The sequence below is a fragment of the Struthio camelus genome, chromosome 12 (assembly GCF_040807025.1).
Source record: "Struthio camelus isolate bStrCam1 chromosome 12, bStrCam1.hap1, whole genome shotgun sequence".
NCBI classification, from domain to species: domain Eukaryota; kingdom Metazoa; phylum Chordata; class Aves; order Struthioniformes; family Struthionidae; genus Struthio; species Struthio camelus.
In genome coordinates, this window is record NC_090953.1 from 15,723,684 (window position 1) to 15,746,646 (window position 22,963).

At 35.8% G+C, this 22,963-nt stretch overlaps 1 protein-coding gene across 1 annotated transcript in view; it reads left to right on the forward strand.

Moving 5' to 3' along the window:
- UNC13C (unc-13 homolog C) overlaps positions 1–22,963 on the forward strand; it is a 201,073-nt gene that overhangs the window by 28,019 nt on the left and 150,091 nt on the right. Inside the window, exon 4 of the mRNA XM_068958236.1 lies at positions 19,028–19,106. Coding sequence (XP_068814337.1) covers positions 19,028–19,106 — 79 coding nt within the window. The remainder of the gene's footprint in view (positions 1–19,027; positions 19,107–22,963) is intronic.

Sequence of the window (22,963 nt, forward strand, 5' to 3'; positions counted from 1 at the left end):
TATCATTTAAATATTTAAAAGGGGTATTACCTTCTTGGTGGCAGACTACATAAGTACGGTTTCCTGTGGTGATGCTTTGTTTCAAAGATAAGGAGATGAGATCAAATTATCTAATTTATCTTAAATCTTCTCATTTGGACATCTTAAGAGACTAGACAACAGAATCTAGAAACTACTGAGTTTTTCCTATGGCCTGTTTTTTAGCTAAGTGATACTAATTGTACTAATCTGCTTAATATAATTCCCTGCTGTGGAAGGTATAATTATGGTAACGTTTGTACTTATCTCTAGACAACTTTATACGAGTTCAGGACTGCCATCCTGCTTTACAGTGGCTTAGGTGCTTTCTATGTCGTCTGTTCTACCTCCAAGTGTTTCATTTTTCCTTTTCCAGCTGGTAGCTGATACAATAAAAAAATAGTAGACTGTAGGTTACAGTGTGCAGGACTTGTGGCTGTGAAAGTGTGAAACACTTAAATATTGTAAAAGATAATTGCTGCATTTTGTTAGTAACTTGCTCTTTAACATTAAACTAAAATGATAGTGTACTACTTTTGGCTTGCTCCCAAACAACACAGCTGCATTCCTTTTGCTTTGCTCAGTTGCAGTTCTTGCATAAGGTCGGAAAAGGGAAGTCTCTCATGACTTAAGTTCTAAAAACTTTTGCCTTTATATATTTGAACTACACTCCTTCATATTATGCCAAAACTACTACTCTTTCTTTGAATGGAGCATTCTAAGTACTGTACTACCCTGTCTCCTCCCATCTCTTTAAAAAACAGAAGATCAATATAAGTGCTGCAAATTTTCATTACTGACTTCTGAATGCAAAAAGCTGGTACTGTTATTTGAAATACATTGTTTGTTGGCATGAGACCAGTATCATCTGAAGCAACTTTGTTTCTCTTGATAGATAACTGATTTGAAGACCTATTCAGTAATGTATTAGCCACAAAAACAGTAACTCTCTATCATTGTGTCTGTGTTCACATAACTCTTGTGATGAAATTATCCATTGCTTTCATCAGATGGCCACAACTGTGACAGCAAATCATGACAATAAACTTCTGATTTGATGTATGATAACTTAATTTGGTGGCTTCTTTGCTGAAAAATTAATTTACATCAGAACCAGAGGCATCAGCTTCTAATATTCACCACATCAACTTTTCTTTGGTGTATTTACAAAAGAAGGCACATCCTTCTTTTCTCTTTTGTCGTATGCAATGTCAGTTCATTTTTACTTATAGGCTTTGATGCCCTCAATTTGGAATAATCTATGACATGAAGTACTGCAAATAATAATATACTTCTCCACTGGGAAGCAGGAATCTGACATCTTGGCAGCTACACTGTAAGCTGTGATCTATTGAAATTAAGTATTGTCATTCGCAGAAGCATTAGTGTGTAGAGCTAGCAAAAACTTGATATTTTTAAAAGCTGATGCTGTTTGTTCCTTTCAACAGTTATTTTTAAGAAACTAAAAAATAAGTTTATGCAAATGAGAAATAGTTAAGCTATAGAGTAAGTAGATGTTAAGGGATAGCGTTCTGTGAGCAGACTGTGTGTGTAAGCACTAAGAGTCAAGTATTGATTCCAGTGCATACAGGAAGTTCTGTGACCATATAGTTTTGCTGTATGCACGACTTTCCATAAGAAGTTACTTAATTTCAGTTGCCTAAATAGGTGCAGAACTTAGAAACATAGTGTACAGGAGTTTAGAAATGTGTTTGTTTGTTTGTTTTTGTGCACTCCACACTAAAAGCAGATTAAATACCAAAAACTAGTCACAAAGTTCAGGAGACCTTTTGCCACTGACTCATAGGCAGATGTTACTTCTTTTTATGCCCTCCCTTCCAGTCACAGGTGAAAGACTTCCAGTATTGAATCCTCTGAGGATAAGGTACGTCAATTCCTTGTACAGACATTCTGTAACCGGTACATAGGACCATTTCAGATCCAATGGCTGTTGCCCTTATCCTTTTATTCATGCCTGTATCCACAGATTCCCAATCTTCAGCTTAAATAGCAGTGATTATTTTTTGGACTGAGCCCTTCTTTTGCGTATTACCTTGCTTTAGCACTTTTCCTCTGTCTTCCTACCAGACTCAATGCATGGATACACAGGCTCACATTTACTCCAAATTTCTCCATTCCAGTCTCCCACCCTTCTAGCTCCTCCCACATATAAAAATAACAGACTTTGTGCTCTCTCCCCACTTCCCCTCCTCACCGCAGTCCTGACATCCCACATTGCTGCAAGGCCAGTGCTAACAGGTCCATCCAAATCAATGGATCCTCTTCTCCCTCTATCCTATCAGTGCTCCTCTTCTCCCTCTTTCCCATAAACCTTCAGAAAGAAAGCAAGAAGTCACTGTTCATCCCAAACTATGCAAAGGGGCAGCTGTTGGACCCCGCTGATTTCACAGCTGGATAAGAGGTTGCCAAGGCACTTGTACACAAGTGAAAATGCAACGCCTTAATAGAGTAAGACTGGAGACCAACTGGGGAAAAAGCAAGCAGTGTGCAGTTGTGGAAAGAAATATTCTTTCAAAAAAAAAAAAATTAAGACATGAATTCTGTTTTAGTGGTTTGGGGGTCTTTGGTTGCTTGGTTAGTTTTTGAACTCTTTCAGCTGCACTAAGCTTAATGTCATCAGGAACACAGTGAGAACAATTCAGGCTCCACTTAAGGTAGTGGTGAAGCAGGAAACGCTTTGGCATTTTGTCCCACTTACAGACAAGTGAAGACCACCCAGCCACTTGCAGAGGCTAATTCACTAATTCCAGCACAGCAAGAATTTAAATGAGCTCTGCTTCAGGAGTGAGGTGGATGTCTCAGAGGGCAGTATGGTTCCTTAAGGAAAATTGCATTGAGAGAGACACTCCATATCATACTACAGCTGGCTGAGGAGCTGGTTCTTTGAGAAGGGATGACTTGAGAGAGATGCACTTGAAATAAGCACTAATTGGGAGGAGAAGAAAAAAGAGTGAAATTTAAAGCATGTAGAGATTGTTTTTCACTCTTGTGTTCTGGTAGATCCATTGGATCTGTCAATTCAAGCAATTCATAGAGTTGCAAATGCATTTCAGAACCAGCAGGTAGAATACATGTGGTACAGTACTGCCCTGGTATTGTTGTAGTAAAGTTCTTCTAAAGCCAGAATATTTCATGCCCTTAATATTATTTTGCAGAGGATTTGTGAGACCATTGAACTGAGTTTTAGTAATATCTTTTCTTAAATAACGAAGTATGTATTCCTTGTCCATCTGTAATTCTCAAGTAAATATGTAAAACAAAAGACAATTTCTTACGTTGCTCAAGTTTACATAATACAGTAACACACTATAATAGTCATTATTTTAAAGTGCTATGAAGAACACTTACTCCTCATTCACAGCACTTGTTTTTTCTTGATTCATGTTCCATGATGTATGTTGGAATATGTAATGGTAGAGAGACAATAATAGCTATATAAAGATCCTTGAATCGGAGAGATCAATACTGGATATCTTTTTTTCTTTTTTCTTTTTTTTTTTTTTTAGTCTCAGAAGTGTGTACCATGGAACAAGCTGCTAAAGCATGGATGTGTTTTTCAGTCCCTTTTTCCTAAGTTCTGTCACTGAACTCTCATGTTCTTTTTTTCTCTTTTTCTCAGAAGTTCCTTATATTAGACATGCAGATGAAAAAGCATTTTAGAGAGTTAATGTTTTAAAAATTACAATAGTGTTTATAACTCTTCAGACATCCAATATTGGGTTTTCCTCATGAATGCCTTTTGATTGATCTCACACAAAGCTTAGATGAAGTTTCATTTTACCTACTTATAAAGTTTCCCCTGCATACGCTGTAAATAACTACTAAAAAAAGAAAAAAAAATCATGTATGTAACCTCCTCCTCCTCCCATACCCATTTTTAAAGAATTTAAGTTAGACCAAGCCATAGTTTCTAAAAACGTCGTAAGGCACTGAAGAGAAAAAATATGCGTAGTGAGCAGAGTTACTTTTCAGAGGAACATTTGAAAGGGTCAGAGACTCATCAAAGTTACCCAGAGGTACAACAGGGTCAGGATGCTGTCTCAGGTCTGGCCCAGTTTCCTTCCTCCTCCCCTCACCTTCTCTACGTTCTTTGAGCTTCATAATTAGACCTCACACTTTGCCTTTGGAGTTTTTGTTGTAGAGTTCAAAAGCAGCCTAGAATTCCACCCAGCCTTCCTCATTCACCCTTAACTGTCACAGTTAAGTCTTAACGTCACAGTAACAGTCTTAATGTTGTTCTCCTTACACCTGTATTTCTAACTTGGTGCTCTTCCCTGTAAAATTACAGGAACTAGATCCTGTGGCTGTGAGAATACCTTTTAATTTGTATTCTCCTTACATGCAGAAGCTCATACGTCCCTGCTCCTTCTTAGACATTTAAAGACCTCCTTTATATCTCTTGAAACACTCTATTGATGCATGTGTCCTAGTTATGCCACCTCTGATTTCAGGCAGAGGACTGACTGCAGCTGATGCAAGAGAATCTTCACCTCAGCCTCCTCACTTAATCTTTGACAACTAGTTTCCCACTAGTGGACTCTTACTAAGCAGTCCCCATAAAACCAACTACTAATTTCTGGAGAGAAGTAACAGAAGAATATGGTATGAAGTTTGTGCAATGGCTTGCATTGTTCCTAGCTAGATGTGGTGCTTATGTAACAGCTGTGATTTATTCTTGTATTTCAGTTTGCTCATAATTGCAGAGTGAACTTTGCAGTAGTGGTTTTTTAGTAATTGAATCCAGCCTTTTTATGTTGGGCAATATTTCAGATATCATCAGACCTCTAGATAGCCTGACATGAGCACAGCATTTTGACCTATTGGGTACGTAGAAGCTTGTTTACATTGTGAAAGAAATGGCTTCTGTACTAAGGAGCTGTACAGCTCCTATACTAAGAAATTTGCAGTATTGTACAGATACAGAGAGAAGAACTCAAGATATATATGATAGGTTTGCTGAGCTGAGCTGAGCTTGAGCTTGAAGATCTTAATGAAAAGATTTGTAGAGGAAAAGAGAAGTTCAAAGTGAGGAGAAAAGTAAGCTATCTAAAGAGACATACTTGTGAGTAGCAAACTAATGACTGAGCATAAATTAACACCACTCAGTTCATAATAAATCTCTTTTCTGTTTTGTAGTTTATACCTATCTGTCCCAAGTCACATTCTGTCATTCTCATTGTTCTTTTAAAGCCATGTCTTTTAAAGTCATCAGTTTCTTTCTTTAGTAGTGTCATCAGCATTCTTAATTCAGACATTAACTTTTTTGTTCCCAAGAAAAAAGTTTTAGTCATTCTTGACTTTGAATTTTTTTCTGCATGATATGCTGTTCTTTTGTGATCAGAAAAGTTAGTCCAATAAGGACCTCCGTATTACCAAATTTCAGTATTATGGAACAGAGAAATAGATGGAAGAGATTCTACAACCATTACTTGTCAGAAGTACCTCTTTCTAGCATAAGAGCGCCTTATGCTTATTTTGAGTTTCATTCACCTTTGATGGGCCTACTCCTGAGTAACAACCCAGAGGATCAGAGTTGTTGAGTCTGTCTCTTAATCTGTACATTTGGTTTTCATGACCTCAGAGATGTTTTATTTGCGTCATACTTCTACTGAGATTCATAGATGTGTCTGGGAGTTATATCTTGGGCCTGCCTTAGTGTTTATCTTGAGAACAGAGGGAAAGAAAAAGAATTCTGAGCTCCAAACCCTGCTACAAGGAGCATTAAGGTGAAAGCGTTACTCAATAAATTAAATGCATAAACTGTGTATGAATTGTTTTACCTTTCTCAGAGAATGGTGCAGGTACAGCAGGAAGTATGGAAGAAGTAGATTATCTCATAACCCTTATAGCATGAAAGTTAGGACTGCTTGGGCATTGGTAGTAAGCCAGCTTATACCCTAGGTAAGTCCCTTGCCCACTCAACTAATGTATAAAAGGATTACCTTTTTTTTCTCTTGTGATCAGGGAGAACTTTAGCAGCATAAACAGTGGGATGCCTTTGAGGATTTTGGTATGGCCAAAAGGCAGTTTGAGAAATTGCTGTGCAAAAAAATTGGGTTAATATGGACTTGAGGCATTAGAAGAATTAGATGGTAGTCCTGAAGATTGTAGTCTTAAAAAGAGATATTCAAATTACATAAATTCATATGAACTAGACTTTCAACTCTGCTTATATAGCTGAACTTCAAATACTTAGTTTTTCACAAATTCCTATTTGAAATTTTACAGCTTGAGAATGATGTGGCTAGCTTTGCTCTGTAAAGTTCAAGACTTTTCACCTGCTTACTGGCCACTTCCAAGTCTAACTAAATTTGTCCTCTTTGTTTTCAAGTTTCTGTTCTTATTTCTCTTGTTTTAGATCTTCTCACTTTGTTGCTGATTTCTCTGTTTCTTCCTTTTGGACCTTGCTCCTAACTCTTGGATGAAGTGTGCTTTAGACCGTACCCATAAGGAACTCACAGCCTCTCAGATACCAAGTCTTTTCAGCTCTTTTCAGGTTGACTTCACTCTCCTTGCTTTATGATCGACTATCTGAAAAAAGACTTTCTGATCCAGCAAACGAGGCAAAAATAAGTTGTCTCAATTTCCCTTGAAGAAGTTTTGATTCAAATGTTACCAGATCCAAATCTGTGGAGGCTGGGAAGTCATGTCTGTATTTCTGTAGATGCGTTTCTAAATCCCTATGCATGACATCACATTTGCAGACATTATTCAATAATCAGAGGTGTAAAATTAATAAAGATGTTTGGCCATGATTTTGTGATAATCCGGCATGCTAAAAGTTCACTGCTCTGTAAATATCTGAATGACGAAAGGAATTAAGGTGGGATTTTATTGTTTTGTTTTCTTTTTAAGAAACAGTCTCACCACCCTCATTAGTATATCACTGATACTTCAGTATTACGGTTAATAAGTTTTATCTCTTACTGCTCCAGGATGCTAATGTTTATGATGAGATGCTATGATCTTATGATGATAAGAACCACAGAAATGCATATTTTCAGAAATAAGCGTAGCAGGTTATTACCTTATCTGGTTCTAGGAAGGTCTGCATCCTATTTTTGAAATGAGTTTGTCTTACAGAACTTCCTATCTCAAATTTAGAAATTCTCATAAGGTTTATGCAAATTGGTTTTTCTTTCCCTTGTTCATCTCATTTCATTGTTGTCTTGTTGATACTAATGAAACCATTTACAGAGGAGGGAATTTACAAAAACCATTTACAAAGCTAGAGGAGGGAATTCAGCACAAATCCTTGGTTTTATGGTATTGCAACAGTCCTGCTAAGGGAGCATTAGTTTCCAGAAGGATGTTCAGATTTCCCTCTCTCCTATGAATACTGAAAGCAGTAGACAAGTTTTGTAGCATTATGAATTCTGTCTTCAGTAGTATTACTACTGATTAGCCCTGTTATAAGGGAGAGGGATATCAAAAACTCTAATAGATACATTTGCTCTTCTGTTGATGTGTGGCTTTTAATGACTTTCTTTAATTTGAGTATTAATATATAACTAGCTTTTTTTGCAAAATGTGGAAAAAATAAAGGAAAGGAAAAAAGTTTAGGCCTTGATACGGTGGTGCATTGAGCTACCATTACCCAAAGCTAACATAAAGTCATTTTAGCTGACCAGCATCAGCTCCTTGTAATGTGACAAAGAAGCATGACAGGAAAAAGAAATGAGGTCAAAACTCCTTTGCAATTTTATTTTTTCCAGAAGCTGAAATGACCCCAGAGGCCTGTTAGCTGATGGCACAGTTTAGAATATCTGTTGCTCTGCTTTGGCTTACACCTGGGGATGAAACATGCACCAGGTTTCTGATAAGAGGAAAACAGAGCGAGGTACAAAGTTATAGTCGCTGAGTCTTTTCTGTTGCCTTCACCAGAATCTGGGTATCTATCAATATATCCTAATATGTCATTAATTCACATTTTAAATATAGAAAAATAATGAACATCATTTCAAATATTTCATAAAATTAATATACTTACTCATTTTACATTACAAACACAGTCTCTCTCAAAATTTAAGTAGATAAACTCCCTTTATATAGCCTAGTCTAGCCTTAAACTTTCTGGTAACTTCTTGAATTGTCCAGTATAAAGGGTTTCTTTTTCCCCAACGGAGGGATTTGGTTCATTTTTTCAGTTCTTAATATGATGTTTTTAGCTCATAATAAAGCTCCTTTAATCCAACTTTCATTTGCAGAGAAGGTGCTAGGTATTTCTTTGGTGGCATTTTAATATACCGAGGACTAAGAAATCTGCAAATCCAGTCCTGTAATCTCTTTTATAATGCTGGTATTTTCTCCCAGTATTCATGCACAATTTTACATCTCCAATACCAGTTCTACACCTACAGCAAAAATTACTTATCGCTTCCCAAATGTGGATTTGTGAGCCTTCAGATATTTTAAGGAGTGGCTGTGTCATAATAACTAATTTCATTAATTTACATGATTCCATTTTTACAGATTTTTCATGAAAGCCACTGGCTACATTTTCTAATTATGATATACTAGTGTTGATACATTTCAACGTTCCTTTCCCTGCTCCCAGTTCCATCCTCACAAAAACTCTTCAAGTTGGCCATCAGTCTACACAAAAGTGTGAAAAAAATCAGTGAAACAAAGAGAATAAAGTTCTATCTAGGTGTTCATACAATTGCTCTAATTCTCTTAAATCTTCCAAATAGAAATTCATTTTTGGCATCTTTGTCCATAGGTATAATGTTAAAAATAGCTGTGGTTTTGTGTGCAGCAGGACTGCTGTAATCCTAGATGCTCACAGAATGAGCTTCATACAGAGTAACAATGAGAAACTGACTTTTTCATTCATTTAGAATCTTTCCTGTTCAACTAAGGAAACTTTCCCAAATCTTTTATTGGGAAAAAGGTATTGAGTTATTCTAAATTTTATATGCAAGTTGTGTACTTTTTTTATAGTGTATAATATCTCTGATTAAATAACCAAAGAGAAAGAAAAAGAAAAAAATCTCAGTTTTAATGAGACCAAGCCAGCATTACCAAGTTACTAGAACTTCCCAAGGACTTTTTATATGTATCACTTTTGACTTCATAGGTTTAATTACTCTATAAAACAGAGTCATCTAATCTGAAATATTATATAATTCCAAGCACATCAGGAAAACAAAGTAACCAATAACCAGTAACAAATATATTCAGTATAGAGTGATTAAAAATAAAAAAAAACAAAAACCACTGAGACCTGACCTTTTCACGTTGTATCATTATTTTGATCTGGAAATCAGATAAATTTGACTCTTACATGCAGTTTAAAGAATGGCTCTCATTCTTTCCAAATCTTTTATTTCAAGGAATGGGAAAAAAAGGGGGCGAGGGAAGAGTAAAAATATAAAGTGTGAGATTTTTTTAAAATGACAAAATTCCTACACTTTAATAGGGATTTATTTCAGTCAAGTATGGATGTTTTTTGTACATAAGATTGCCGTTTAGGAAACTACAATTGCTAAGCCTGTATGGTGTTATTACAACTTAAATTGTAAATTTCTAAGAAGCGCTAGTGAACGCGTTCACAGGTAGAACTCTCAAGTAGTCATTCGGTCCTCTAAGAGTAGCATGGGGTTGGAAAGGAGGAGGGTGGATTTTCAGTTTTGGTAACTCCCTAGCTGCCTCTGTTATCCAATTCCAGGCTATGACCAAACATACAGTTAATGGAGTATCTCTATTTGCATAAAAATGCACTGCCTATAAATTTTCCTGCTAAAACATTAAAAAGCACTCTTTCAGTGCAATGACTGCTAAAGCCAATGGGTCAATTTGGAAAGGACGGAGGTGCATTTCAGAATGCTGTCAGAACTGACTGCAGGAATATGAATGAATCTATACAGGTAGAAAATTGGAGCAAGAAAGAGAATTGCATATGGTTTTTCATTTTCTTCTACAGTCTGAGCTGCTAATAATACTAGGGCTTGGACATGCAGAATAACCCTGGAATGCCACATTGCTTAAAAAAAAAAAAAAAAAGGGAGCTGTCCACGGCAGTACAGTATCTTCCTCTATGTATGTTAGCTTAGGCAATACTTAGTTTAGTGAAAAGCATATAAAACATTATAATATAAAGTAAATAAAAAGAAAGGACAGACAAGTAGTAGCTTAAATATTTTATTTAAGAAAGCTGGAAATGTGAGCAGCAGTTTCTTTTTACTATTTCAATTCCCTTTAGCCGTTCATATAAATGTACAGGAAAACGGGAATTCTTTTTCAAAGTTATGTAGACCCTATATAATAAAACCAACATTTATCTAAACTACAGGGCTTAATGGGAGTCTATAGACATCTTTTCATTGACTTCCTAAGTCTTTAGTTAAGAGCTATGGAAAAATAATATAAATGAAATTTAATGACAAAGAGTACTTTCAGTGCAAAACCAAAAGTCTTAAAATGAAACTTAATAAAAATAACGAAATAGTGGTAAGACAGACTGCTTTTGTTAGCAAAAGGTACAAAGGAAATGTGTTTTTACACCAAAAGAAAGGAGAACAGGCAAGAACCAAGAGAACAAAAGTACAGAAGGCCACCAGAAAATGCGGGGTGTGGAGGAGAAGAAGTAAGATCTAAGAATCAGATGGAAGTCTTTGGAGACTATGCCGTTTTCCAGGAATAAAAAAAAAAAAAAATCTGTATTTTGGCTCTATAATGTGCATGGTAGTCATTGCAGATACATAGGTGAGAATGATGCTGTATTTCTGCACTGGCTTAACATCAACTTGATGGGTTGTTTATGTTTGCTACTTAGTGATATTCATATTTGCTTCCAAATAACTGTGACATTTTTGGTATCTTGTAGACTATTTCTTATATCCACTTTTTAAAAAATAGTTGTTCTTTTTTGTAGTTGTTTGAATAGGGTATTACTCTCTCTCTGAAACTTTGTCCTTGCATTTGCCTTCAGCATAGCATTTGCTAGAGATGGGTGTTCACTTCCCTCAAGGTGCCTCTGCAAAATATACATCTACACAAATTAACAGTGCAACTTAGTTAATATGAATTTGTTTTTATTTATAAGTTGCACAGTACAGAGAATATAATTTGTGAAATGGAGAAGATGAGTCAATCTTAAAAATTTGAACTTAAATGAAAAAAAATCTCCTGAGTACCCATAGATTTTTGTATTTTTATGATGATAGTGTAGACAATACTTAGTCTATCAGATTTCCATCAGATTCCTGTTCAGTTAAAATCAGTATAAATCTTTATTACAAACAGTAATTCAGATGACAGGAATTCTGACTGTTTTACCCATAATGTGTGCTTTTGTTTAAGAGCAGAGTTAACCAAGATTTCATATCCAATCATTAAAGGCTAAAGCATTTTTATAAAGATAGACAGAAAGTCATTTTCTTACACTTGTGTAAATTTGATCTGTAAACAGCTGTAGCCAGTTAGTTTGCATAAACTGCAATTGGTAATTGAACTGCTGACTTGTAATTTCAGCTTAGTACAGCAACAGGTTTCTTAATCAGATTTGGAAAAAACATTTAAGCTATTAGGTATGTAAAGTAACTATAGGTACTGTCTGACTCTAGCTATTTGTATCTGGTACACCACATTGTACACCTTTGCACCACCAGCAAATAGCAGCTTGCGTGCTTCTGCATGCTATGGATGCCATTTTTTATTCATTTCCAGGACCCCAGATGGGAATTAAAATGACAGATTTCTTTTCTGGAATTTGAATCTCAAGCATTCTTTTTGTGAGAAGTAATTGGCATCCTGCCATAATCTTCCCTGCTCCCCGTAGTTAGTTAGATTGTGTTTCAAAACATGATTTTGTAGGTTGCCAACGTATGGTCTTCAAAGCAAGTAATTTGCAAATAGAAGAAAGGAGCTTGTATATGTGTGTGTATATGTCTGTACACACAGACACACACACACACGCACATATATATATATTTGTGAATGACTCTATAAATTGCTATTTCTTAGCTAAAATGATTAGATTTTTCTCCATACCTCTGGTTCTAAAAAGACTGGTTTCCAATGAGTGTGAGAAAGAGGACAGTGTGCTCCTAAAGTTTTCACTCATTTTCACCAGTTCGCTGTTAGAGCTTTACACAAGGTACTACTGTATCTCAATGGAATTAAGATACTCAGCTAAATGTTGCTTCCTATCATTTTCTTTATGATTTATGGATATTAATGGAAAGAAGTGAGAGTTTCTGTTTCTGAAAGCAGATAGGTGAATATAAAATGAAGTCAAGATGCCAATCAAAAAGATGTGTGTTATGGTTCCAGTCTTCCAGTGTTCTCATAGCTTCTATTGGGCGGTTAATTGTATCCTATCAATGACATAAAATTATATCAAAACCACTGCAGGGAGAGTAGCACTAAAAATCACAGTTTCCAAATACACCAAATACACGGTTTCCAAAGACACGGTTTTGAATAGTCTAGTTAAGGCTCTTCATATGGGCTGAAATGAAAAAGTATTTGAGCAAGTCCTTCTCTACAAAGAGTGATTCATATATATATATATATATATGTATATATTCATATGTGTGTGTGTGTGTGTCTATACATACATACATACAAATACACACACACACACACACACACACACATATATATGATGTGTGTGTGTGCATACATCATTGGTCACATTCTCCCCCATATAGGTTGCCCACCAGTTATAAAGCAGAAATGATTACATGTTTTACTCTTGGTGTAGCATCTGAATTACTACCTACCAGGCAAGAACAAATTTCAGATTTTATTGGAAGATGTTGTTTTTTTTATCACAGTTCATTTTAGGTGTTTTGGTTATAGCTTTCAAGTCCTGTGTGTGTGTATGTAATAAAGAAGAAGGAATAATTTGACTTGAATGAACAGTGTGGGCCTGATGAATGCTGCCAGAATTGGACTAAATAGAGGATTGTTGTTGTTGTGTCTAAGTGGAAATGATTTAGTATAATGTTTTAAAGATATTCACATGACTTATATTTTAATTTCCTTTGGAATCTTATTGACAGCCCACGTAGCTGTGAATCTCTAGGGAGGGTTTTTCTTCATAGCTACAATAGGAGAAAGGCTGATCTAAATGATCTTAAAATGGTGTGTGACACTAAGAGTAAGCATAAGGCAGATCCAATTCTTTCTGGAAAATTGCACCAAAATTGCATTCTCCTTGCACAGAAAACACATTTGTGCTTTCTTCACCTCCTTACCCAGACAACTCTTGGGTGACATCTTGAGCTAATGAATTTGCCAGCTCCCACCTTTGTTAAAAATAAATTCAAAATTTGTTTCAGTATTCCCTGATGAATGAGTCCTGACTTGGTAAAACTCTAGAATAATGAAAGTTTTCTACTGTCTAGTGGCTGGTGGTGGTGAAGTCAAGCCGATTGGTAGCGTAGAATGAAAGCTTATCTGATGAAGTATTCCTGTGTGAACCTACCATATCAGAATATTGCTATGTAACTAATAATCTAAACATATGACTGTAGCCTAATAGAAATATCATTAGGGAAAACTTACTAGGCAACATGCCAGAATATCATTAGCTCTTATGAAAAGAGCAGGGGAAGAAGAAAAGAACTGTTATTTCTCAGTGTGTTCTACACGTGCAACAGTGTCTGCTACTGTAGGGAGATTATTTAACTGGTTCCTAAGAGTTAATCCTGTGTTCTGAGCTATATCTAAAGAGAGTCAGGCTAAATGGGTCAATATGAGCTGTACTCAAGATTTCAAAGCAGAAGTGACTAACTGTAGGGAAAAAGCTTCCTGCTGCTGTCTCGCCAGCTTGTTCACACTTCAGGGAGTTACAATATTTCAGGCAGTGTGTACCATACGTGCACTGATCTCTCATTTGGAGAAAAAAGTCTTGATGGGCTAAAGATGAGAAAAGTTATTTCTACCAAAACTGGACAGCGTCAGAAAGTATGGGAACACCTTTAAATTCCTTACAATAATTAGAAATATATAATCTTGTAACATTGGAGTCATTAATTATATCTCTTTTGCATTATTTTATTTGTTAAATAAGTTAGTGGCACTTTTAAGGTGTTTTTGCCAGTTTTGGCATTTATTACATATCTAGTTTCACAGTTCTGCTAACGCAGTATTAGACAGTGCCTAACCCTTATATAGTGTTCAAGCAGTCTTGAACTGCTTGTGCAAGTATGTTCTCAAAAATTGAGATCTGATTCTGGGAGGCTCTGGCCAGGGTGTATATAAGGGGCCGAGTTAAAGCTCTTGCCTCCCACCTCCTGGCTTTCAGAGCTGACATGCTTGTGTTGCATGGTATAATTGAGTAAGTGTAGAAGAGAACCATGAGATGCCTCACAGCCGCACCTTGTCCTTACATCTGCAAATACCCCTTGGACCAACAGGCCTCTATGCTGTAGAGGCAATCTTAACTGGGTCAGGCCCAGCTGTTTAACATGTCTTCTTCCCAGTGTGGGGAAGAGCTCAGACAGAAGTTGTTAATCCAATGTAAGGTCATTGATATAAAGGCAGCTGATAGTCCTCAGTTCCTTACTGCACTGGTAATGATTATCATGGCTTTCTATTGCTGAAAGATAGTAAAACAATGTAATTTCAAAGTTAGCACTATTATTATTCAAAAATGTTCTCTTCATAATGACTACTTTAATGTCAAAACTAAGTTCCTAAGTGTAAGCAATAGTGTAATATATAAATGTTCCAGTATATTTATTAGTATTGAGGAATTTATTGATCTCTCTTTTTTAGAGACTGCAGGTTAAGTTTTAGTTTTTCAAAATCTTGGAAATAATCTCTTTTGGAAATTGATTTTTATTCCAAATTTAAACAAGGAATGCATTCTTCCCATATACTCTTTTGATATTTTTAGTTCAATTTGGCTTGATCAATATACTTCAAAATAAAACTGCAAACTAATTATTAACTGTAATCAGATATTACCCACAATACAGCCCATAGGTATATTGCCAACTAATGGCATAAACTTAAACTTCCTGCAGGAGCTTGTCCATTGAAAGTGAAATGGCTCACAGCTTAAAGGCATCAGAGAAAAGGAAAACTTGAAGGCCTTTGCACCTTACTCAACTCCTAAAGATCGGGACTCTTTTTTGCAGTAGTCTCCTAAGAAAGCAATATTTTGAATTGAAAGATGCCTTTCTTCTTCACTGTATTCTGAGTCTTATCTCTGGTTCAATCCTGCAAGGTGCCAAGAGACTTTATGCAAAATACTGAATGCTAGCTTGCAGAAACGAATTTGAGGAGGCTTATCATCTCTCGGGCTCAGGCAATTTAATCCATCACTATATGTTTGTATATTGTTACAAAACAAATCTTGAGAGCCTCACTTTATCTTCATTTCTGAACCATATTATGAGAGCAAAACCATATCTATTATTTTCTTTGAAAGAGAGATGGTGAGAATTCATTGTAAAATAGGATTTACCTAAAGCACTTCCATGATTGAGGAAATCTAAAGTTCTTTTACTAGGAAATACAGTTTACTCCCGTACCGTCTTTACCAGTTATGTGAAATACTTAAATCACTTTTAAATTAAATACAGTAATTACTCATTGATTTCTGATATGATAGTGAAATATGTTTTTTTAACTAATGGGAAAGGGATATAGTTTGTGGAAAAGCATTAATAATCAGAATTTATTAAAAAATTAGGACATTTTCACCATGTAACTATTTGGCACGGTATGAAAAAAGAATACTAGGCTGTTGATATTCACAGACAAAATATTCTTCTTAGAAGCCAAAATGGTTGATAGCAGTGGGAGAGCTGGGTATGGTATTTTTAGAGTTTAACCTCAGTCCTTTTAAACTTCTTGGGAAACAATTCTTACCGACTCCATTGACTCCATAGGCTTTGAGTTAAACCCATAGATTTTGGGGATCTTATCCGGTGCCTGTCAGTGTGAGTATTGGGATATGTTTATCAAGATCCTTGTAGGTATGTTGAGCTGTAAGGGTTAAATGAATGTGTGACAATCCTCTCTTAGATCCAGTCTTTTAAAATCCGTATGAGAAGCAATGTTCTTTGCTTATTACAAGCTATGAGAAAAGAGATTTTTTTCCCTTCTGTGGGATTTCTCTGTATATCAGCAGCTCCAAATGTATAGCATCTAACTTACTTTTGAGCCTTAATATTTGGCAGCTCTGATGAGCGCCTCATCAGAGTAGATGTAGATCATGTGATCTACAGAATTTGAGCGTGCATCAGTATTTTCTGACTCATTACTTTCTGGTATTAACTTTAAGGGTTAACAGTTCCCTTGACACTAATTGATCTCTTGGATACAAAGCACAAATTTCAGTGTTATTCCTGCCACCATACCTATTGGTTTTGCCCCAGATGTTCAACTTTCTGGGTTTATAAGTTTATTTTTACTTTCTGCTTAGGAATTTGTCCCCTGTTATCTACAACTATTAAATAAAAGTACTCTTTGACCTTAAGGATAGCTTCTCAATTCCTTTAGCAGTTTATTCTACTTGGAAAGCTGTCCACTACTTTGTTAGGCCAGATTTGCTCTCTTTATTTCATCACTCTTTCAAGGTGTAAGGTGTTACGCTTGTGTTCAACAAATCTTAAAGCCAGGGCTTTGGGCAAGAAGGCACACACGTTTCACTACAGATCAGAAGCTGGACTTCTCTGCTTTCTAGCATCCTCCAAACAGGGAAGAATTAATAACATGGTGACAGCTGCCAAAAATACTAGTAAGTGAACTGAGTGGAGTCTTTCTGGGAGCTGTAGTCCCAGTTCCCTGATACATCAGATTTTAGATGCTCTCAGCCTTGTCTGCTTTCCCTTTCTCAGTTGTTCTTATTTAAGACTGTATTGTAAAAGGGACCGAGTGACTGGAATGGGTGGTGCAGAGGAAATCCAAAGCAAACGCAAATGCTTGGTTAGGTAAGGATACTTAAAGTGTGCAAGTGTAAAGTAGCATAGTGTACTGTGCTACTGATACTGCCAAACATAAGAGTTTGAGACAGGCTAGTATTACAAAATTTTTGAATTATTGAAGAAAAGGTGAGCAAATATCCCCAACAACACAGATAAAACTATCTCATCTTATTTTCCTTCTCAGCTTCTCTCTCCTGTGCTAAGCCTCACCCAAGCTGAATTTTTCAATTCCCCTTGTCAAGCACGCTCCAAGAAAGCAAAGTTGCTGCTCTATCTCTGTTGAGAATTAAGCAGAGAAATAAATATTGTCAGTCTGTCTCTTGCTTTTTCTATTTCTTCCACAAACCTGTGGGAATAGTAAGGGGACCAAGAGAACACCATTTTTAAAAGGCTTTGCCTTTTAAAAAGGTACGACCAGCAATATAGGGTCCGACCAAAGGTCCATCTAACCCAGTATCCTGCTTCTGACAGTGCCCAAAAGCCAGATACCTAGGAGATTGTAAGAATAGAAGTAAGCATAGCATATGCTGACACTTTCTCATAGTACTCACCTATTCTTCTAACAGTTTGTAATTCAGAGACTGCTCAAGCCTGCAGTGGTGTCATTCTTTTAACAGCTATTAATGTAGTCTGTCCTTTCCCTTTTAAATCTCTTGGAGTTCTGATTTATGAGTTCTGTTGGCTTGTGTTGGTGCAGCTGGAGACATTAGCAGTGGAAGTGGCTCAGCAGAGAATACATCTGTCCCTCAACAGCCATTGCTTGCATTCTGGCATATTAGCATAACCCAACATTGACTTCAGTTTATATCAATATGTCAGGCTGTAAATTGTGACAGCTGAGGTTTCTGATTCATAATATCTGCTGTATTTAGCTGCAGTCGTGGGACCGTTAACATCTATATCTAATAGGAATTATCAGCTAGAGTCTTGGCTCAAAGAAGAAGAGAATTTGTCAACTCTGCTGTGGGGGCTTGTAGTCCTCTGATCAGCGGAATACGGTAGGAAGAGTATTTAGGATGAAGTATTAACTTTCCTGAAGCAAGTGAAATTTTTGTCAGTAATTTCAGTGAAATCTCCTTTCACCCAGTAATTTTGATGTATATAAATAAAATGAGGGCTTTCAGATTTCAGATGTAAAACTCTTCACTGTGAAAACTGTTTTTTTCCCTGTATAAATGTACAAAAATGTAAGAATAATTGAGAAGGTATTTGAGACAGTGCCAAACAGATGAAACTTTGAGACAAAGGGAAAATGCTGGGTTTTTAAAAAATTGTATCCCAGCTTCCCTGAAAATCTCAAAGTATATCTAAATTAGACCTGACTGGGCATATAGCAGTCTTTCAAAATCTACAGTGGAACAATTTGGGGAAGGTAATACCTGTATGCTGGTTATTATTCTTCTGAAGAGTCAGGGAGAATAAAGCATATCATTACAAAATCGGTTGGTATTCTTTAAAATTCTGTTATTGTGTCAGCCTTTTATTCCTTGAAGTGCCTGCAAGTTGTTCTTTCCTGTTGTTTCAAAGTTGCTTGTGAAATCAAATATGGGATTTAAATGTGTGGTTAATAAAAAAACTTAAACTAAATAAGAGAAAATAATAATGGCCAGCATACCACAAGTAAAAAGTTCTAGCTGGAATTATTTTACTGTGTAACAAATTCTATTTTCCTCATTCACATGGAATCATATGAGATGATCTGATTGGGTATTTAGTTAGAATTTTTACTTTATTTATATCAAATTTCTGCTAACAATGATATCCAGGGAAATGTTGCTCTCTATCTCAACTATCAAATTTACAAGTCCTTTTGATAGAAAACCACTGCTAAGCCTTTGAAATAGATGGTAGGAAGTTTTAGGAAGTATTAAGTCACGTTTCATCTACACTTCTCTATTTTGGGGGAATGCCAGGAGAAAAGAGCCAGCCATACCAAGTAGAACACACTCTTTATTTTTCCTAAGAATGAGAAAAGTTCACCTTCTTTAGCTGAAGACTGCTAATTTTTATTTTAACTACACACATAGATATTATAACCAGTCCTTCTCAAGGATGCAAACTCATAAGCGCCAGATTTTCATTTTCTTCCTTGTCTTCAGAGCTGGCCGTGGGCTGTATGGAATTGATAGCATGCCAGACCTGCGCAGAAAGAAATCTTTTCCCATTGTTCGAGATGTGGTGAGTAATCTCTGATGCCATGAAACTGTTGATTCATTTGTCAGTTCTCTAGATCTTTATTTTAATTACTGTTGTATGTATGAATGACAGTTTGTCTGCACTTCTTATAAGAAAAAAAGTAACTTGAGAGAATGGACTGAAGCCAGTAAAAGTAAATGATAACAGTTATTGCAATATACTAGATTTACTAAGTATCTCATTGAATATTTAGATGTTCTTTGTAGAATCAGCTAATGTGCATGCTTTGTGGAATAATAAACTATTAATTCTAATTTTGAATTAGCTTATGAAGACAGCTGTATTTTAGTGCTTCGGATATTGATTTGGTTTTTGTTATGAAATTGAAAGCGGAAGAAAAATGTTTTTTTCCAAAGCAATACTGTTTTCAACAGGAACGATTATTAGATTTACCCGTGCTTCCAATACATGATGGGATCTGTTATTTTAGCCATCCTCATAGACAATAATAATCTAGGCAGATAAATTTCAGCAAGGTGAAAAGAATTTAAGTTCCTTTGAGATTTATTCTGAGTTTCGGTCAAGACGAGATTAAGTAGAGTCTGTCTGCTCAGGGGGATTTTAAGCGCCTTTCACATTTCTTATTTTTCTTTTCTGAAATACAGAATTCATAATTCAGTGAAATACATGTTTAGTCTCTGGTGGTAGCAAGCTCCAAAACCAATTTCTCATTTTAAAGAAATGGAGGGGAGACAGCCAAAGTAAATGGTTATTGCAGTTGTCTTTAAAAGATCAGCCTTTGTCAAATTATTGTTAAGTGTTTTCTCAAGTACCCTGCTCATTTGTCTAAACTGTGCTATAGCTTATTATCTTAAATGCCACAAAGAAAATATACTGCAGCAGTTTTAAAGCAGAATTCCTTCCAAAATCAATTAAAAATTCTCTTTGCAACTTGCAACACGGTAGAGCGTGCAGTGGTTGAAAGCTGTCTTTCTTTCGGTAGCCCTGCATTGTAAGCTATATTACAAACGGATATAATTTACAGCCACGTTGTAGGCACACATTAAACAGCACTTACTATGCTTACTTAAATAGTCAAAAGTAATAGTTACCACTTTACTAATCAGTCACTGAGCCATAACTCCCCTTGAAAGAATTCAACCTTTAAGAATTGGAATTTAGAGAATTTTAAAACTGAAATTTAATCATTATACATTTATGTTCATCCAGAAAAATATGTAGTTCTTTAAATCAATAACTCAAATCACGTTTCTGTTGCGTAGCTGTAAATCTAAAACAATTTTACCAACTCTAGAGGAACTTATTTCAGACTTAGGATGTAGGTTGTCTTTGTCTTTGAAAGATTATTTGTATTTGAAAGTATGGGCATTCTAAACAACCTCCTACGAGCTCTGAAATTGTATTAGATTGATTTTTTAAAATCCCATTTAGATGAATAATTTAATTCTCAAGTCCTTGCAAGATGTGGCATATTGTTAATGGTTCTTTTTATGTTTATTTATGTGATTGTTTCAGAAATGTAGAAATATTGTTAGAATGAGTGCTATTCTCTTTTGACACTGAAATAAGTATTGTTTGACATCTTTTAGATAGTAAATGCGTTGAATTATTAATATTCTTTATAATTTCTTTCCCATCTTGGCTGGATTTTTCAGGCTATGGTAAGTGCTTTCATACTGATCAATGTTATAAAATGTCATAGTAAATCTTAGGAATTCCACAAATGCCATATGTTATGCTGACCTTTTATTGCAAATTCGAAAAAGCTATTTTATGAGAAGGAATTTTACTCCAAGTGATGTTATGCTTTATGAGAGTGTCTGTCCTCCACGTCATATATCTGTAAGTTATTATAAATGAAAAAGTGTATGTAAAAAAGTTAATTAGTTATTTTTATATTCCAAATATCCTGCTTTCTAATGCTACAAGCAGATTGTTCAGGACCCAATAGCAATACTTCCTTTCTGGAGCTGAATGTCCTTATCACCTCTGTAGATGAAGAGAGGTTGGAAGTGTTTCTTTGAAATGTTCTTGTTTCAATCAACCCAAATTCTTTGCTCCATCTTGTAAAAAGTGAATTTCCCAAAACAAATAAGATACTCTGCCATGATTTTTTCTGATAGCTAAATGAATGCCTCATGGAAATATTTTCTTTCGCCGCTGGAATTTGGTGCCTCTAAAGCTCCCTCCTCATTTCTGCGGTCCCTCTGCACTTCCAGTTTCTCTATGCTAGTTTTCGTGTCTTCAGAATGGTATCTCAATATAATGTTTATCAAAATGAGGTGCTATTTCTTAAGTTGATGTCTTTGACTCCCATTTGTTTCTGTAACTTCACATTCTGAAAAATCCAATATTCATTCAGCACAAACACCAGCTTAGAAACATTAAGAACTAGCATTCTACCAAAGTATCTATTTCAGATGAGTTATTGTTGACTGGGCAATTACTTCTGCTTAGTCTTAAGCTTGCCCAGCATCCTGCACTTACTGGCTCATATTTTATGAAGTTGTAACTGTTCATGTGGAATTTTCCCTATTCCCTTAACTATTAATAAAGTAATTTTGTGTCATTTCCTTAATAGTGTCGTGGTACATATTCTTGTATGTAGCTGTGTACCTTGGAGTGCTGTGAAAGTGTTTAAAAATAGTTATTACTGTAGTAGCCTTGCTAGCTCTCTCTCCATGTCCTAGATCTCCAAGATAAATCTCTTCGCTAATGCGTTGGGACTCTTTGGCTTCCTTGCTGGTTTTTTGATTATTTGAGTCATTATATACAGTGCAAGTTCATGAGAAATTCTGAGAAAGCTAGTCCTTAATCTTGCGTTCAGTTCTAACGGTGGTTACTCCTGTGGCATCTCATATCTTTTGCGAGAGAGAATGAGGCAGTTGAAATCCGACTGCAGAAACGGTTTCTCTTTGTTGCAGGCATGAGTTTCTGTGTGGGTCAGCACTATTAGAGTCCTAATAGGAGGCATCTGTTATAGGAGGGAAAGACAGTGAAAGGAGAAGTGATTTTTGGAGTGGGTTTGAACAACAGTAAGGAGACTTTGAGCTGACTTCTGTTTAAGGTAGAGCTGGAACAAAGAGTAGAGTGCACTTGCTGATGTAATCACTAACTTCTGCTTTTAAACAAACATGTTCTCTCTTCAGTAGTTAGAGCTGTTTTTGAAGTGGGACTGCAACTAGGGAGAGCAGTAGTGATAATTACCGTGTAGGTTATAACTGCATAACTCACCAAAGCCATGTAGTGTGCTCTTCTATGTAGTCATAGATAAAAGTAGCTAGTTGTATTTTGTTGTCCAGCTGTGCTTTAGTTTTCACTTCTGTTAATACAAGTGGTCAGCTGAGATGTTTTGAAAACTCTAGAAAATTCTGGGTTACCTTTCGTTTAAAGTGACTTTATGCTATGTAATCACTGTAATCAAGCAAGTTTCTTCTTCTAATCACTCAAGAATGTATTTTTACTTGGCCTTAGCATTTGAACCTAACGTGATACAAGGAAAAATTACAAACCTTTGCTGTTGTAAAACCAAACAATTTGTTCACGTCACTCAAGTGAACATGCCAGAGGAAACAACTGCCTATTGCAGATAAAACAATGATCTACTGATACTTTCTTTTATGTATATGTCTCTGCAACAACAGCATTTATAGAGGCTAGAACGCAATTACAGTATACAGTTAAGTTGTTTTAAGATTGAAGACATTCACATAAACTTCAAGTGCCAAATTCTCAGTTTTAGTACATTGCCAGAGTGATCATTACATAAAAGCTAAATATCTGGACTGTTTTCCATTAAATCTGGTATTTGCAGTACAATTTCTTAATTCTTAGTTATTAGTAGACAAATTGCATACTGTATTTTTAATAAATACATA